The sequence below is a fragment of the Benincasa hispida genome, chromosome 10 (genome assembly GCF_009727055.1).
Source record: "Benincasa hispida cultivar B227 chromosome 10, ASM972705v1, whole genome shotgun sequence".
In the NCBI taxonomy this organism is placed as follows: domain Eukaryota; kingdom Viridiplantae; phylum Streptophyta; class Magnoliopsida; order Cucurbitales; family Cucurbitaceae; genus Benincasa; species Benincasa hispida.
Genome location: NC_052358.1, coordinates 47,001,129 through 47,019,300, shown reverse-complemented (window position 1 = coordinate 47,019,300; position 18,172 = coordinate 47,001,129). Strand labels below are relative to the sequence as shown.

The following is an 18,172-nucleotide window of genomic DNA, read 5'->3' as shown; positions in this document are numbered from 1 at the left end:
AGTGAAACCTAATTTAATTATAATTCTTTTAAATAAATTAAAAAGACATTAACACCCAATGGAAAGTGAGTATTGAGTAAAAATCAAGAATAAAAGAAAATCTTAAATTTCTAAGGACTAAATTGAAACAAACTCAAAATTCAAAGGTAAAAAGATAATATTTTAAAATTCAAGAGGCAAATAAAAATTAAACTCAAAACTCAAAATTTAAAATATAACATTTTAAAACCTAGGGTCGAAATGAAAACCAAATCCAAAATTTAGTAGCAAAACATTGTCTTTTCAAAAAACTAATATACAACATGAATAGGTATGAATGTCCAAATCTTTTGGGTGTCTCTTTCTTTGTTAGCATCTATTATTAGAAATGTCCACGGGCGGGGCGGGGATGGGAAAACTCTCCCTGTCTCCATTCCCGCCCCCCTATTCCATTACCCATCCCTGTGAATTTTCCTACGGGAAACGGGGTAGGGATTCACCATGGGGATTTCGCGGGGATCCGCGGAGAAAATTTTCCGCCATCATTTTTTTCTAACAATTTTTTTTATTTTCAATTATAATATATATTTTTTAACAATTCCTTTAAACTATCCAATACAATTTCATTTAAATAAAATATTATCAAATTTGATAATAAAAAACAATAATACACATTCAATTTAAAAAGATATAATTAAAATGCTAAATTCTCATAATTTGTATAAATTAAAATTCAAGAATTAGAACATTCTATCTTAAAATCTTACAACATTTAAGGAATTAAAGTAATAAAATGTAGACTTAAATAATTAAAAACCTCCATAATTATCCTAACAAAAACTACAATATTAATATTAATATACATATATTATAAATATATAATTTATATACAAAAGTTGGGGCGGGGTGGGAACACAGGGTGGGGTCGGGTTCGGGGAATCCGAACCCGAATTTGGCAAACGGAAAAAAAAACTCTCTACTCTCTCCTCATTCCCCGTGTATTCGGGGATTCCCTACCCCATTTAAGATGGATCCCCACGAAGACTTACCCCATGAATTTTTTGGATGTCTCTATCTATTATCCTATCAAATCAACATCAACCTCATGTTAATATCATAGTAAGTCAAGAATTTATCCTTTTTAAGGGGACAAAAATATTGTTAAAATTAAACATATCTTACAAGTTAATAGAAACAAAAATAGGGAAACATTCTAAAGCGATAAAAATTTCTAAATATTTTCCCAACCTTCCCATTAATTTGGACAGTTGAGAGTTGAATTTGAAGCTTCTTTTTCCCATTGGCTTCATTAACTTTCCTCTGACACTTTTGTCACCTTTTTAACAATTCATCTGTATTCTTCAACTATCTCTTAAATTCACTTTCATTTGGCCCATCTTTAAATTCTTTCACTTTTAACAGATCATCCTCATTTCCATGGATCCTCTGTCCAAGCTCAAGCTCTGTTTTTTAACAGCAACTCTTCTTTTGGCCACTGCCCATGGATATGCCGTCGTCACCGGCACCGTCTTTTGCGATCAATGCAAAGATGGCCATATATCTATGTTCGATTATCCCATGAACGGTATGATTAAGTTTATTATTGTAACTCGGAATTTAGATCTATTGTTGGAATACCTTGAATAATATATTTAACACTCTGAATAAAATAAAAAAAAAAAAAAAACCTTCTTATATTATATGACATTTCTCTTTAATAATTTACTAATCTTTTACTCTACCCGTAGACGTAACTAAGATATTGATAGTGAATCATGTAAATATTTATATCGATCTTTAATGTCTACGTTTTCTTTCCTTTGTCGATTTCATAACAAATTATCTAACAAAATTTAGCTGTTAAAGACTTGTTTTTGTTTATGAGATTTGACTAGGAGAATTCAAATGTTACGGATCATCATAACAAAAAAATTGTAAAAAAAAATAAGTACAGTTTGTTAGATTATACTTTGTTGTAGTTGTTGAAGATGTCTAAGTAAAAAGTAAAAAGTTTATTTGTTGCAGGAGTTAAAGTGAAGGTGGCGTGTGGGGATGGCAATGGGGGAGTTACTTATATGAGAGAGGAGACTACGAATTTGTTTGGAAGCTTTACAATGAGATTCGATGGAACGCCGGATCTTAGCGGTTGTTATGCGACAATTGGTGGAACCGAACAGGGAACGACAATGGACTGCGGCGGAGCTGGCGGTCCGCCGAAGAGTCTTAGGTTGATGTTTAGGTTGTTTGACATGGAAATGTATGTGGTTGATTCGTTGGTTACTCAACCTGCTAAACCAATGTCGTTCTGTTCGGCATCAGTTAATCCGGTCCCGGTCCCTGCGCCGGTTATAACGAAGCCACCGTCTCCATCTCTGCCATTGTCTCCGCCTCCTCTGCCTCCTTCGTTTAAGCTTCCGCCGCTACCTCAACTGCCGCCACTTCCGCCGCTGCCTAAGCTGCCGCCTGTGCCGTTCTTGGAAGCTTCTGCTTGCCAACATGAGTAAGTGACATTGGCTGTTAATTTATTTGACATTTTTGTATCTTCATTTCCATTTTATGAGTTTCAATTTTAGGATAGATTCTTACCATCTAAGTTTTAGAATAAATGTTAAAATCTTTTTCACTTTTTTTTTAAGAAAACAGAAAATTTTAGAAAATTACTTTTTTTTTTTCTTTCTTTTTAACAATTTAGAATACTACTTTTAATAGGTCCATTTTCTAATGTTCTCAATTATAATTCTAAGTCCAAAATTTCAAAGGCAAAAGTTTTTTAAAGACCTTTTTTTGTAGTTAGTTAAATTAGGAGATTAGGTATAAACTTTCAAATTCGTGTTTAACAAATTTATGTTTAATAAGTCTTTAATCTTTAAAGAAATAAAATCTTTAAATTTTAAAAATGGTAAATATGTTCATTAACTTATAATTTTGTGTCTCTTAGAATCTTTTTATATGTAACATTTTGTAAAAAAAATTATAAACCTAATTGATATAAATTTAAACTTTGTGTCCAGTAGAAAGTTAATCTTTCAACTTTATGTTCAATAGGTTAATAAATTTTAAGAAACGTCAAATAGGTTAAGATCTAGACACAATAATTAAAGTTTAAGAACTTTTATAAAGCATAAAATTAAAAGTTTGGGGCTTTACTTTTTAAAGTTTAAGGACCATTAGACACAAAATATAAAATTTAAGAAGTTAATTTATTACGCTTTTTAAAAAATTGAAGGACTTTGACACTTTTTATTTCAAAAGGACTGATACAAACTTAAACATTCACAAAAATCAAAGGTTCAAATCGTTATACCTCTATTTATTGTACTAAAAAACTAAAAATAAAATAACTATGTAGTGAGTTTATAAATTAAAATTAAAGGAAAAAAAAACTAAACTAAAATGTCGTAAGTAACCTTCCATTTTAACAAGAAAAAACTAAAAACATAAAATAAATTGACCCTAATCCATCACCTCCATAGTTTTGTTTTTGCTTTTTTTTTTTTTCTTTTTAGTACAACACCAAGACAAACATTTAACTTTTTGGTCTAAGCGTATGCTCGAAGTTTACATAAGTAAATTATAATCTTTTGAAGATAATTAAATTATAATTAAACTCAAATGAAAAAGAATAATGGAGAGAATAAGCATAAATTCCAGACATAGCATATTAATAGTTATAAAACTTTTGTTTTAAGTTTGGTTTAAATACTATCTTGGTCCATATATTTTTCAGTTTTGTTTATTTTAGTTTTTATACTTTTAAAATATTTATTTTAATCGCTATACTTTCAATTTTCGTTCATTTTGGTTCTAGTATTTTCAAAATATTCGTTTTAGTTTTTGTACTTTCAAAATGACCATTTTGATCCCTTCATTTCCATTTTTACTTCATTTTACGGGATTAAAATGGTTACTTTTGAAAAGTTCAAGGATCAAAATGAAAATGTTGAAATTACAGAGACCAAAATAAAACAAAATTAAAAGTATATGGACTAAAATAAACATTTTGAAATTATAGGCACCAAAATAAACAAACACTAAAATTATAGTGACCAAAATAATATTTAAACCTTTGAGTTTTAACCCTATTCCCCCATAACCCAAGAACAATTAATTGGTCTTAGTTTTTAAATAAATATGAGGTTTCACTTTCATCTCAAAATTGACCAATTAAAAAGTCAATGTGGGTATAGTTCAACTTATAGAAGATATACACTCTTGACCAAGATGTCATCTGTTCTAGTCCTTACTCCTAATTATTGTACTAAAAAGTCAACTACAATTTTTATCCAAGGGTATCAAACTTTTACCATTTTTATTGAGTAATTACATAGGTAGTCTTTTTCAAGACTAATAATTAAGTGTACAACAATATTTAAAAGAATTACAAATATAGCAAAATCTATCATTAATAAATTATATGACGTTGTTAGAGTTATATTTGTATGATGTTGTTAGAGTTATATTTACGTATACTTTGTCACTATATATATGCCACTGTTGCTTTTTTTTTTTTTTTTTTCCATGTCAGCAATTGGACAAACCCAGATTACAGATGCTACTGGAGGGCAGTGAACCCAGACACAAAAGTAGGCGTTATTTTTGGACTACTAGCAGCCAACCAATACGGAACGGACCTGACCCTATGGAACGGCCTACAAGGCCGAGGGGACCCATATAGGACTCTTTTAAGGGAAGCCATAACGGCGTTCCTTAATTCCTACAATTCCCTTAATTTTCCCTACCCTACAATTTCTGTGGTCCAACGCCTTAATTGGGCCTTATTGGGCTCTCCACGGGCCGTCCTCCTCACGGCCCTCCGTTTCAAACGGGCCAACTCTGGTTATGGCCACGTCACCTGCAAATTCGATCCTTGCCAATAGGATAGATATATTATCTAATCTTTACTATTTAATTTACTTATTATAATACATCAATTATTACTACTACTACGTAAGATCTTGATTCTCAATTTGGTTTGTAAAATTTCTAGAGTTTATTCAAAATTTGAGTTATTGAGTTCATTTGTAAGGATGATTATATGAATACTAATAATAACTTTTCTGTTATGATTTGGGTGGGTTTCTTGAGTATGCATATTAAATATATAAATTTTAAATGTCTAAGATAATTAATAACTACTTTTGAATATATGAAGAATAATTAATATTTAAGAGTTAAATATTTGTATTTGATTTACTAATTTTGTATATAGAAACTAAAATTAATTAATTACTTAATTAGAGGTAGAGAAAATTTAAGGTGGACATAAATTAAATATAATATTTTATCTCAAAAAATTAAATATAGTATTATTTAATATATTGTTATATTTATTAAATATTGAATCAATCAAAATAAAAACAGATGAATATGTTTAGATTAAACAAAATTAAATAGTGTATTAATTGGAATTTATTACATCTAAATATTATATTTATATTTAATAAATTTTTAAACTTAATAATAATGACTATTTGAGGTTAATATATCAATTAACTAGGCTAAACGTTTTTGACTATTTGATGTTCACTTAGGGGGCGTTTGATGTGCGATAAAAGCAAAGAGTTGAGTTGAGTTGATAATTATTATCTGGAGTGTTAAATTATCCGGTGAGCTACATTGTCTGTGTTTTTTGTGAAGTTGAATTGAGTTGAGTTGGGGTATCTGGTGTTGTTTTTGTAAATGAAATTGATTTTTTTTTTTTTTTTTGCTATTGTTGATTTTAATTTTCAACTACACACATATTTTTCTAACTTTTCTAAGATAAAAACAAAAAAACTTCCAATTCTTTTCCATTCTAAAAAAAAAAAAACAAATTCTTTACATAGCATTAATATACATAACACAAAATTTTAAATTTAATTTTTTTAAACACTCAAATAGAAGTGATTATTCCATTCAAAAACCCAACTTAATCATTATTTATCGTAAAAATTAAAAATAACTGAAATAATTAGTGCCATCAAATGAAACTATTGACATTATTTTAGATAAAAATGATGACATTTAAATGTTAATCTTAAAAAAAAAAAACCAAAATCTTACCATTTAAATCATAAAATCAACTATTAGATAGTATTTTTTGACCAATCTGTGGAATATGGATTTACCTTTTTTTTTTTAAAACCGGTGAAATGATTTTAGAAATACCGATGTCTATTTTTTCTACTATTATGTTGCATCAATGTACAAACGGTGTTTTCTAGAAAAAAAAACTTGAGTTATAAATTTAAATTCCACCATTTCATTAGAATTATATAATATTTGAAAACATCAAGTGATAGGTTGTTTAAAACATATCGTTGAACTTTTATTTAATGAAACAATAATAGGACGTCGTATGTAATATTTTTTAGATCTAAGAAAAAAAAAAGAAATAGGAAGAAGAATAATTAGATCTAAAAGAACAACCATAGAAAGAAAATAAAAAAGAGAAAGAAGGAGTTGAGAAAGAAAAGGGAAAATAAAACTCATGCGAGCTAGACAAAGAGAGAAGAGAGAAAATGAGAAAGACAAACTAGACGGAGAAAGAAGAGAGAATGAGAAGGGGAGTAAATGTGAAGAGAGCATGAGAGAGAGAGAAACGACCAAGTAATTGAGGGAGTTGGGAGAATAATGAAAGTACATGGGAAAACGGGTAAGAGTGAGAGTGATAAAATGGTGGGTATTTAAACCTATTGTTTTATTTTTATCAGTGGTCGTTGAAGTTGGGCACACGAAGGTGGTAGACAGATTATGTTGCCAAAGTTGCTTGTGCGAAGGTAGTCGTTAGAGTTAGTTGCTAGAGTTGTCGTCAGAAATAGTTGGTGGAGTCCAAAGTGAAGGAAATCGGAAACGAGATTTCCATGAGCAGCAGAACAGGACTATTCCAAATTACAATCATGAATGAACAAATATTTACAGTCGACTTCCAAACCAACAATTATGCAAATCGTACAGAAATTACAGCATGTACAAAACAAAAGAACAGAGAGTAAAACTTTACGCACATAGACAGATGCGCCTCCACGCTCCGATGCGCGATCGCTTGAACAACAGCAAACGCGAACACTCGATCTACACGACTGCCTGTCTCTTATACACATCTAGATGTGTATAAGAGACAGCCCTTCACAGATTGCTCGTAAGTACAGCTGGACCAATAACCGTTATGCCCCTGTAGTTACATCTGTCTCCTTAAGTACCACTGATCCCTCTAATGAACATAAATCATAGTCCTATTATGATTGAGTCTTCTCTTCCAAAGAGAAGTTGTAGCGACTATGTTTAAGCCCCAGAATTAGCCCTTAAGGAGCAATCTCTCTACTTATCCTTGCTTTGAAAAATGAGTGAATTCCATCTTGTGGATTGAGTTCCCAACTCCCAAAAAGGTAGGCATGTTGAGTTGGCAATCTGGCCACTCTCACCCATACTAATCAAAGGATTGCCTTCAAAGATAGGAGTTCACAAAACACTCAGGATTGAGGTCATGTCACCTATGGTCATTTAGGTGAGATGTAAGTCTTTAGTATCAATGGTGTTATATACAGAGTCTAGTCATCTCGTGGTCCAGGTCTTATACAAACTCTTTGTATAAGACACCCCCGTTCTACGTCTCCACACGAATGGTCAGGATCTACCATCTATAGTAGTTTACAACACTTGAAAATCTCTACAAAGCGGGCCGTATCCGTAGTGTCACCAGGATCAGGTATCCCACCTTAATCCTTATACTACAAACTGATTTAGGTTATCACTTAAGGCATGATTCACTTGCATATCACATATACATGCTTAAGTTCACATAAGATAACCAAGAAGCTTTGTTTATTGGATATGAGTAAATGCCAGAATTAAATAACACTTATTTTATTCATTGAACAATGTGTATCTTTACAAAACAACGAGACTCCGGGAGAATTAGGACACCAATCTCAACACGGAGTTCTTCGTCGAAGTTGGTTGTGCGAATGTGGATTTTTTTTTTTACCAAGGTAGTTGTCGGAGTATCGCCAAAGGTGGTTGTCGGAGCTCGGAGTTCGTCGTTGGAGTTAGCTACCCAAAGATGGTCATCGGAGTATGTCGCAGCAGTGTGGTAGAAGAAATCGCCAACTGAGACCGATGAGTGGAACCATTAAAAACATTGGAGGGAGAGAGAATTGGAGAGAGTTGGGGTGAGTTGGTAAAATGACCAACTCAACCCCATCAATATTTAAAGTTGGTTGTCAAATATCGAGTTGGTAAAAAATATTACTAACTCAACCAACTTTCCTTGGTTGTCAAACACCCACTTACTAGTTAATTAGGCTAAACGCTTTGTTTGAGTTAAGAAGATTGATTTGACGGAGTAGGGCATTTCACATATGTATGGAAAGTTAAAAGAAATGGAGCATGCTACCATTATTGTTCCAAAAGTTTTATCTTAAAATGGTATTATATCTACTTACATAAAGAAATACTTTTATGTACTAAACAAGGTTTATTTTTTAATTGAGTGTGTGTTTTCCAAAATATGAAATTAATGGTTAAAATGAGCTTAATTATCAATTTATGTTTGATTTTTTCACCCCACATATATATATATATATAATATATATATATATATATATATATATATATATATATATAAATTAATGAATTCATCCAATGTGATTTATAGCTATTGTCTCTCCATTTCAATTAAAGTCAGTTTCAAATCACTTAAGGTAAATTATTCTCTCTCAAATTTCCAATTAGAAACAGTAAAAATAGTATCACGTAATTCTTTTTACCAAAATAAAAAAAATAGAGGAAGAAAAAAAGATTAAAATTTGCTCAAATTTAATAATAATAATAAAAAATACCATAACTATCTATTTTAATTCATGCATTTCTCTGTAGTTTATATTAATCCTTGTATTTAAAGTAGTTTAATATACATGTGAAGGTTATGCGTTAAGAGTATTGAAATGAAATACTAATGGAATGTCTACTTATAAAAATTTAATGCTAAATTGATATAATTAGGTTTGAAGTTTTAATAGAGACTTAATAATAACTCAACAAAAAAGTTTTCTCGTCTTATTATTAATGAATCTAAGACAAAGGGATGACAAAAATTTCTTGTGGGATCAGGTACTCGCAGATCCCCAACCCATCAGGTAGGAAATCCTCAGTTTAATTGGGTGCAGGGTCAAACCAGAGGATTTAAATTAGGTCCCTGATCAAGGATAGAGCATAGAGATGCCAAAATTTTCCCAAGAAGCAGAGGTCCCCACGGGTTTTCGACCTAATCGGGGCAAAGGAATCCTCAGTTTGACCGAGTATGGGGGTCAAACTAGGGATGTAATCAAGTCATTGATTGGGGACATAGTGGACGAAGGAGCAAATTCCCACCCCCATCCCCGAACCCCCTCCGAATATTTATTTATTTATTATTATTATTACTATTATTATTATATATAGTGCTAGTTTTCTTTTAAATTTAATTCATAATATGATAAATTTATATTTTTATTCAATTTACAACATGAAATGCCATAATCTTTTCTTTTAATTTATACATTTAGACGAATAAAACAATAATAGTACTAACTTCAATCCTAAGATTTTTACCATTTCAATATAAACATCAAATATAATTAATTTTAAAATAAAATAATAAAAAAACGAAAATGATATTTTTTTTTCTACAGAGACTCGATCCTGATTCTTTGACCTTGATCCTGATTCTCCAAAACAGGGAATGGGACAAGGACGGGGATGAAAATTTTTCGTGGAGATGGAGATGGGGAATGCATTCCCGTCCCGTTGTCATCCCTAATGAGGTGGGGCAAGGACCTCATACCTAACTTTGCTTTTACCCTGAATATTTTTTTTTTGTTTAATTTTTGTAAGTAGATCAAATTTTTCTCTCAAATTTCCATCAGAGTAGCCAAAAAAGTATCTCTAGGTGTCTTTCTTTTTGTGTTTAAAACTCAATCAACGTATTTAAGCACACACAACTAAGAACGTACGACCTTATTAAAATATTTGACAATAGAAATGCTTTCTTTCTTTTATTTTTTGTTTTTTAAAGCTTAAAGATATTGATGCCATTTTTAAAAGTCTACCGTTATTTTTTAAACAAAATATTGGTGATTTATCCATATATTATTAACCATGAGAATATTTTTTAACACTTTATTTTAAAAGTTAAAGTTATTATTTAACTTTTGAAAGTATGATAATATTTTTAAGAGAAAATATCTTTTTTGTCTCTTAATTTTGTAAAATAGGTGCATGTAGTCTCAAAGTTTCAAATGGGTTATTTTGATTCCTAAAGTTTTAAAAATAGGTTTAGAAATTTCTTTCTAAAAGAAAAAAATCTTTAAATTCAATATATATGTGTATGTGTATGGAAAGATGACATGAAAAAAAATATTTTTAAAATTTCCCTTTCTTTCTCTCTCCCTCTTCATCCTCTCTCTCTCCTCCATCTCCATTACTAATGTTTTATTTTTAATTTTCGTTATTATATTATTTTTTTTTCAAAAGAAATGGTCTAAATAGTTTTAAAGTATGAAAATCAAACTATTTTTATTGACTATTAGCATAAAGAAGAGAGGGAAAAAAGAGGAAAGACAAAAAAAATATTTTTTCATGCCACATTAGCATCTATAATTCTTTTTTATATTACATTTATATATATATTTGTTAGAGAATGACCTTTTAAATCTATTTTTAAAAATTAAGGACTAAAATCATTCATTTAAAACATAAGTATTAAATGCAGTTAATCTATTATTCAATGGTAATTGCATTGGGTAGCATTCTTAGAAATAATAATTAACTATATAGCAATATTATTAAAAAATTACAAATATAACAAAATCTATTAGTAATATGGTATATTATTAATAAACTCATATCAGTGATATAGTCTATAAATGAAACTTTGAAAACCAATCTAAATTTTACTATATCTATAAATTATTTGTACTATAGTATATTTGTAAATTCTTTGAGCCTCATTCTTGGAAATTCAAGAAAAAAAAATATTTTTTTTTCTATTTTTATAATAGAGTATAAAGTTTAAAGAAAGAAAGTTAAGATAAATAAACACTATCCATTCTATCACAACAAGGAAAAGGGGTATAATATTATGGTTTGCTTCCACTAGAATCAAGACATTAAACTACATTTAAAGTTTGTCTTCTCTGCAAAAAAATTATTACCTTTTCAAAAAAAATTATTGATAGAACTATCGGCACGAAGTTAGTTTCAAATTTTTTAATTAAAAAAAATGAAATTCAACGCCATTGAAACCCCTGAGAAAACAGATTCGCAGATCGTTCAACAGACAAAAAAAAAAAAAAAAAAAAAACGGGTTAACCTCTCCATCACCGTGGCCAGAGAAATTTCCCGATGAAGGAATTTCAACTGCCTCTACCTGCATTAATCTCACTGTTGATCGTCGTCGGAAGCGGCGCAATCAGCCAAATCAATGCACATGATTTCACAATTGAAGAAGCAACAATCGAGGAAATCCAGAGAGCTTTTGCCGATGAAAGGCTCACATCGAGAATGCTAGTCGATTTCTACTTGAAACAAATCGAAGCCCTAACTCCGATGCTTAGGAGTGTGGTGGAGGTGAATCCGGAGGCGAGGGATGAGGCGGACGAGGCGGACCGGCGATGGAGAGAGGCGAATGTGAACTGGTTGCCGGTCGGAGGCCTCGACGGCGTCCCGGTGCTGGTGAAGGACACTATAGTGACGAAGGACAAGATGAATACGACGGCTGGATCGTACGCATTGGTGGGATCGGTGGTGGCTCGGGACGCCGGCGTTGTTGAGAAGCTGAGAAAAGCTGGGGCAGTGATTTTGGGGAAAGCGAGTCTCAGCGAGTGGTACTCGTTCCGGGCTTTGGGCACGTGCCCAATGGGTGGTGCGCACGTGCCGGTCAAGGAGTGGTGAGTTCTTTCTTCCCCCTTCTTTTCCTTCTCCTACGCCCCGAAACAAAACATAATTTGCCAAGGTTCTAATCCAAGTTAACACATAAATTCTTTTAAAAAAAATGTAGACATAAATCACCAAAATGAACTTAACTATAATTGACATGATCCGTCATCTAAAAGTTTGATCCCCTATCTTCATAATTATTGTATTAAAATAATATTGACATAAATATGAAAGTTTTAATTTTTATAGTAATGTTGATGAAAATATCGATAACATGTCATGAATATTTCAGAAAAATTATAAAAACTTAAAATTAAATAAATAAATATTTTTTATGGTTTTTAACTAGTTAATATATCTATTATTTATATTATATATATATTAATGACATGTTGTTGTTTATTGTTTATGTTTAATTAATTTTTTTATGATATAATGAAAATATTGATTCATCCCTCGTGTAGATATTTAATCCATAAAAAAGTGAAAATGGCGAGGAAAAAATAATATGTCAACATAAATTTCTATGGTCCTAACTCCCAATACATACTTTTAATAAGTTTTAAAATTAGTCTATTTTTAGCGAAATTGTTTTAAGCCCAATAACAACACGGTTCCTTTAGAATTAGATAAGTTTCTAAATAAGTTATTTGTTATTTTGATGGCATAAATAAATTATACATTTCATTTTTTTATGTCAATAAATATATTAAGAGTCATTTGATAAATATATTGTGCATTTAGGACAGAGACTATTTTAAAACTATAATACACATCTGTTGCTACAATAAGTACTATCTTGTAGTCCCCAATTAACTACCTCAACACTATTTCAAGATCTCAATTTGCTATAATATTTACTATTTACTACAATTTTTACTATTTTATATTCATCATTTTTTTAATTCTTTACTGTGTGTTTATTATTTATTTCTTAAATTAAAATAGTTTACACCTCAAATACATATTATTATAACCCAAATTAAAATAATCTATATCCAAACATAAACTATTATAATCCAACTATAATAATCTAGGATTATAATAACTAACTCATTCCCCATACGTCTCGCCAATTTTCTTGAGAAAATTCTTATAAATAGAAAATTTTCAAAAATATTTACACTTTATAACAAAAAGTTTAAAAGTGTTTTGTACTCTTAAAACTTTTTGTTATGAAGTGTAAATATTTTTAAATAATTTTTATATTTAAAAAATGCTCATTTCTTGTTTTATCACGAGCTTTTTTCAGAATATTTCAAAAACCATGCAAAAGTTTTAATACAAGCCAAAATGATGTTTGTGAAATGACGCAGAATCCTTATGTGGCATCCGGTGAGACCTGCGGGTCAAGTAGTGGCTCTGCCATTTCTGTTGCTGCTAACATGGTGGCTGTCTCACTCGGCACTGAAACTCATGGCTCCATCCTCTGTCCCTCCGATCACAACTCCGTCGTAGGATTCAAACCAACCGTCGGCCTCACTACTCGAGCCGGGGTCATTCCCATCATGTCTCGCCACGACACCGTTGGGTAAGTCCATACTTTAGTGCAGGGCGGATCTATGAATTTTTCGAACAACAAAGAAGAAATTCAACATGTGAGGAATAAATTTGAAACATAATGGAATTGCATATGCAGGCCTATAGCCAGGACAGTGTCGGATGCAGTTTATGTGCTTGATGCGATCGTTGGTTTTGATTCAAGAGATGCTGAGGCCACAAGCCAAGGCTCCAAGTTTATACCTCAAGGTGGATATAAACAATTTTTAAATCCTAATGGGTCCTCTGGAAAAAGAATTGGAGTTGTTAGAAACCCATTTGCTGATAAGTTCCATTCAATGCAAGCTTTTGAAAATCACCTTCATACCTTAAGGTAAACAACCTCTGAATTTGTGTTATTTTCTTCAATTCCATACTTCAATCTAACTTTTGGTATGATGTTACCATTTTAAAGTATGAACTAATTTTGGCATGGGAGATCGAAGAATCTCTTGCCTCAAGAGAGAAAATGTATGTCAATTATCATTAAATTAAGTTCACTTTGATATGAATGTTCAATATATTAATGGTCAATTTTAGTTTAAATCAATAGTTGATTTTTTTTTAAAACTAAAATAGTCAACTTAGACATAGTTTATTATAAGCTTAACAATAGTTAAAGGTTTGAATTCCCACCCTTTGGCTCTCATGTTGTTGACTCAAAAAGAAAAAAAAAACGTTTAATTTTTTTTTTTAAAAAAATTATGCTTGTTTGCTCATAATTTGTGTACAATGGTCTTCATCATTCTTAAGTAAACATTTGAATTCTTTGTCAAATTCCAATTGCAAAACAAGTTTTAAAAACTAATTTTTTTTTTAGTTTTCAAAATTTTGATTGAATTTTTAAACCATTCTTAAAGGTCGATAACAAAATAAAGAAACCAATACGTAGAAATAACGTGTAAAAGCTTAAAATCAAAACTAGAAATAAAAAACAAAATAGTTATTAAACGAAATTTTAGTGTGCTTTGCTTATTTTATATTAAATCTTGTAGGCAAAAAGGTGCTGTAATAGTGGATCATCTTGAAATTGCTGACATAGATATAATTTTGAGTTCCAAAAGGAGTGGTGAACTAACAGTTATGTTAGCTGAATTCAAGCTGTTGCTAAATGATTATTTGAAAGAGCTCATCGGTTCTCCAGTCAGATCACTCGCAGATGTTATTGCCTTCAACAATAAGCACGCTGAATTGGTGAGATATTGGCCATTTGTTTTCAAAATAATCACAATCAATCACTTTTATTGGTTTGATTCCCAGTCAAAAGTTTTAAAATGAGTATGTTCCTGGTTGACAATCATTTGAGTTTTGAATTTTTATTTTAAAAATTAAATTTATAAAATATTACTTCTATCTATTGATTTTTATTGGGAACACATCAGCTAAATAAATAAAGAGATGATCGTAGGTTTATAAGTGAGAATAACTATCTCTAATGGTATGAGACATTTTGGATGAAACCAAAAGCAAAGTCATGAGAATTATACCCAAAATAGACAATATCATACCATTATAGAGATATCTGAAATTTCGTTGCCTCTAACAAATTGGTATTAAAGCAGGCCCTGACGTAGCCATATCGGTAAAAATTCTTAAGTGTCGAATAAGAGATGTAGTCATGGCTAGAGTATCTGTCCATGGTTGAGCCTTTAGACAGGTTGTGTGCTCAAGTGCAATTTGGATGGATGGCTACTCTGTGGTTGAGTTCGTGCTTGAGGTTTGTATTGCGCTCAAGTGCAATTTAGAGATCAAATGACTATTTGAAGGAAGGCTCGATGGATCTTTGTTCATGGAGAGGATTGTTGGGAATGCAATCAAAGTCCGACATCGGTTAAATAAATAAAGGGATGATCATGGATTTATAAGAGAAGACAACTATTTCCAATGATATGAGACCTTTTTGAATGAAACCAAAAGCAAATCTATGAAAGTTATGCCCAAGTGGATAGATATCATACTATTGTGGAGACATCTGGAGTTCTGTTGTCTCTAACAATTTGTTTGTTTTGTTATCTATTTTTGTTTTTGAAATTTAGCTAAGAATTCGAGTGTTCACTTAAGAATGACAAAGAACCTATTTGGATCGATTTTTTAAGTGTTTAAAACACTATTTTTCCATTTAAAAATACTTTTAAACACTTGGAAAAAAACCATGATAAATAAGTGGTAAGAAAACAAGTACATTCAAAAAACAAAAAATAAAAGACAAATGCATATTAAACGACGCCTAAATAGATACGCATTTTGACATGATGAGTTGGTTAACTTTTGCTCTCTAATGCAGGAGAAAATCAAAGAATATGGACAAGCCACTTTCATTCAATCAAAGAAAACAAATGGGTTTGGGAAGAAAGAAAAGAAGGCAATTGAAACGATGGCGAATCTATCCCGAAATGGATTCGAGAAGTTAATGAGAGAAAATGAGCTGGACGCGATCGTTACACTGGGATCTGGCTGCGTTTCGGTGCTGGCGATCGGAGGATACCCTGGAATTACCGTCCCTGCAGGATATGGTAAAGACGATGGTCTGCCATTTGGGATTTGTTTTGGAGGCTTGAAGGGCACAGAGCCAAAGCTGATTGAGATTGCTTATGCTTTTGAGCAAGCCACTATGATGCGAAGGCCTCCATTTCATAATTCAATGGATTATCAAATTTCACATAGCGGCTTTTGAGGATCTTTTAGTTTGTTTTGTAAGATAGTTTGAGGTAAGAAAAATATTTGGGTGCATCTCTAGTTGCACTCGTTTTCGACTATCACGTGATAAATTTTTCTTTTGAAAAAGATGTTTTTTAAAGTATTTTTTTCCTATATGATTGAAGGACATGCATAGAGATGGGTGAAGCCTCGATTGCGACGAAATATTACTCTTGAGAAATTTAAGGATATGTTTGGTAGGGAATTTGAAAACAAGAGATTCAAGGAAATCAGGACAATTTTTAGATATTTGTGTTTGGTAGTAACATATTTAGAATTTGGATCTAATTTAAATAATTGTTTTAAATATATCTGATACTATATTTATAAACCATAAAACTAGTTGCACTTTGACTACAAACTATTATTAATGTTAAATTTTTTTGTATATTTATTGTTTTGAAATATTATATAATTTATAACACGTTACATAATATATATTTTAATTTTTTTAAAAAATAATTGAGTTTATAACATGGCATATTGATTTTTTAAACATTTTATATTTATTTAATATAAATATATATTTTAAAATTTGGATATGCAAAAAACATAAAAATATGGCATTTTGAATTTGCACTATTTGAATCACGGAATCTGAAAGCAGTTTTCAGAAATAGAATCTGAAAATAGTTTTAAAAACAGAATTTGAATCGTCTGTCAAATACATATTTAGTATAAAATTAGATATTTTCTCTATATGTATGTGATAGTTTTGGACTATTTCGATTGGTTTCTTCTTTCTTTCTTCTATTTGTTAAACTATTGTTTTCATTTTAGAATTAAAAAAAAGTGTTTAGTAGGTTTTTGAGCTTAAATTATGTGTGTTTACTAAGGAATTTGTACTGATGGCCCCTATTTAGGGGTCCTCTCAAAATTTGGCATCATTTAAAAAAATGCTCGAAATTTGACTTTCTACTGACGTCATCCACATGTGAAAGTACGTACCCATTTGACATCAAAACGATGCGAGGACCTGTTTCTAGCTCCTCACTCCTTCATTCTTGATCCTCATAAGACATAACTGCAATTTTTTTCTACAATTTTTCTTTTCATTTGTTTAAATTTTTCCTCTCATTTTCTTGCTCCTATTCCTCGCTCCCCACTCTCACTCCTCGTTTTCCGCTCCCACTCATGCTTCTCTCTCCTTCGTATTGTTCTTCATCAGACATACTTCCAACTTTTTTCTTTAGGAAAAAACTGAAAAATGGAGAATTTAAGAGAGAAAACAAAAAAAAGAAGAGGGAGACATAAATATAAACCGGCAGAAAAGAAAAAGGGAAATTGACCAGAGGGCAGTGTAAATGACAAAAGTCGTCGGAAACGAAAAAAAAGGAAATAAAAGAAGAAAAAAAACAGAAAAAGGAAAAAGAAAAAGAAAAAGTGCTACAAAAAAGAGGAGGAAGGAGGAAGAACGAAGAAGAAAGAAGGGTTAAAATGATAAATTCACAGCGGGATGACATCAGCAAGGGGTCAAATTTCATCTATTTGTAAAAATGAGGCCAAAATTTCGAGTAGACCCTTGAAATAGAGGTCATTCGTACAAATATCATGTTTACTAATTCTATGATATACTCTAAAATTTTAATTTTGAAATAATCTATTGCATTTAAAATCGAATTTCATGTCTAATAGAGTTATAAACTTTAAATTTTGTGTCTAGTATACGTGTAATTTTTTTTAAAGTTAAAACTATCATTTTGGCCCTCATACTTTAAAATTTGTTTAATTTTAGTCCCTATTCTTTCAATTGTTCAATTTTAGTTATTGCATTTTTAATAAATTGTAAATTTAGTTCCTCATGCTAGTTTATTGTTGATTTTAATTTTTTTTTGTTATTTAATAGCATTTTTCTATAAATTTTGAAAATATCTTCACATATTGTATTTTCTTGCCTAAAAAATATCATCATTATTTAATCAATTTCGATAAAAATTAACTCTATATAACTAAATTTAGGATTTATTGAAAGTATTGGATTATTACTTATTCAAGCTCAATGACAAAATTGTTACAAATTTGAAAGTTTAGAGGGAAAAAAAATATTTTAACCAAAATTTAA

At 30.6% G+C, this 18,172-nt stretch overlaps 2 protein-coding genes across 2 annotated transcripts; both read left to right on the top strand.

The window, feature by feature from the left end:
- Nucleotides 1–1,350: 1,350 nt before the first annotated feature.
- Nucleotides 1,351–5,047, top strand: LOC120087893. Its single transcript, XM_039044901.1, has 3 exons — nt 1,351–1,564; nt 2,005–2,479; nt 4,505–5,047. Exons 1-3 carry the CDS (start codon nt 1,417–1,419, stop codon nt 4,854–4,856), a joined length of 975 nt encoding a protein of 324 aa, XP_038900829.1. The 5' UTR covers nt 1,351–1,416; the 3' UTR covers nt 4,857–5,047.
- Nucleotides 5,048–11,283: 6,236 nt separating this feature from the next.
- LOC120089230 (probable amidase At4g34880) lies at nt 11,284–16,117 on the top strand. Its single transcript, XM_039046649.1, is given in 6 exon segments — nt 11,284–11,844; nt 11,847–11,885; nt 13,191–13,405; nt 13,514–13,747; nt 14,409–14,607; nt 15,698–16,117. Coding segments are annotated over 6 exon segments (1,581 nt in total). The 5' UTR covers nt 11,284–11,340; the 3' UTR covers nt 16,088–16,117.
- The last annotated feature ends 2,055 nt before the right edge of the window (nt 16,118–18,172 follow it).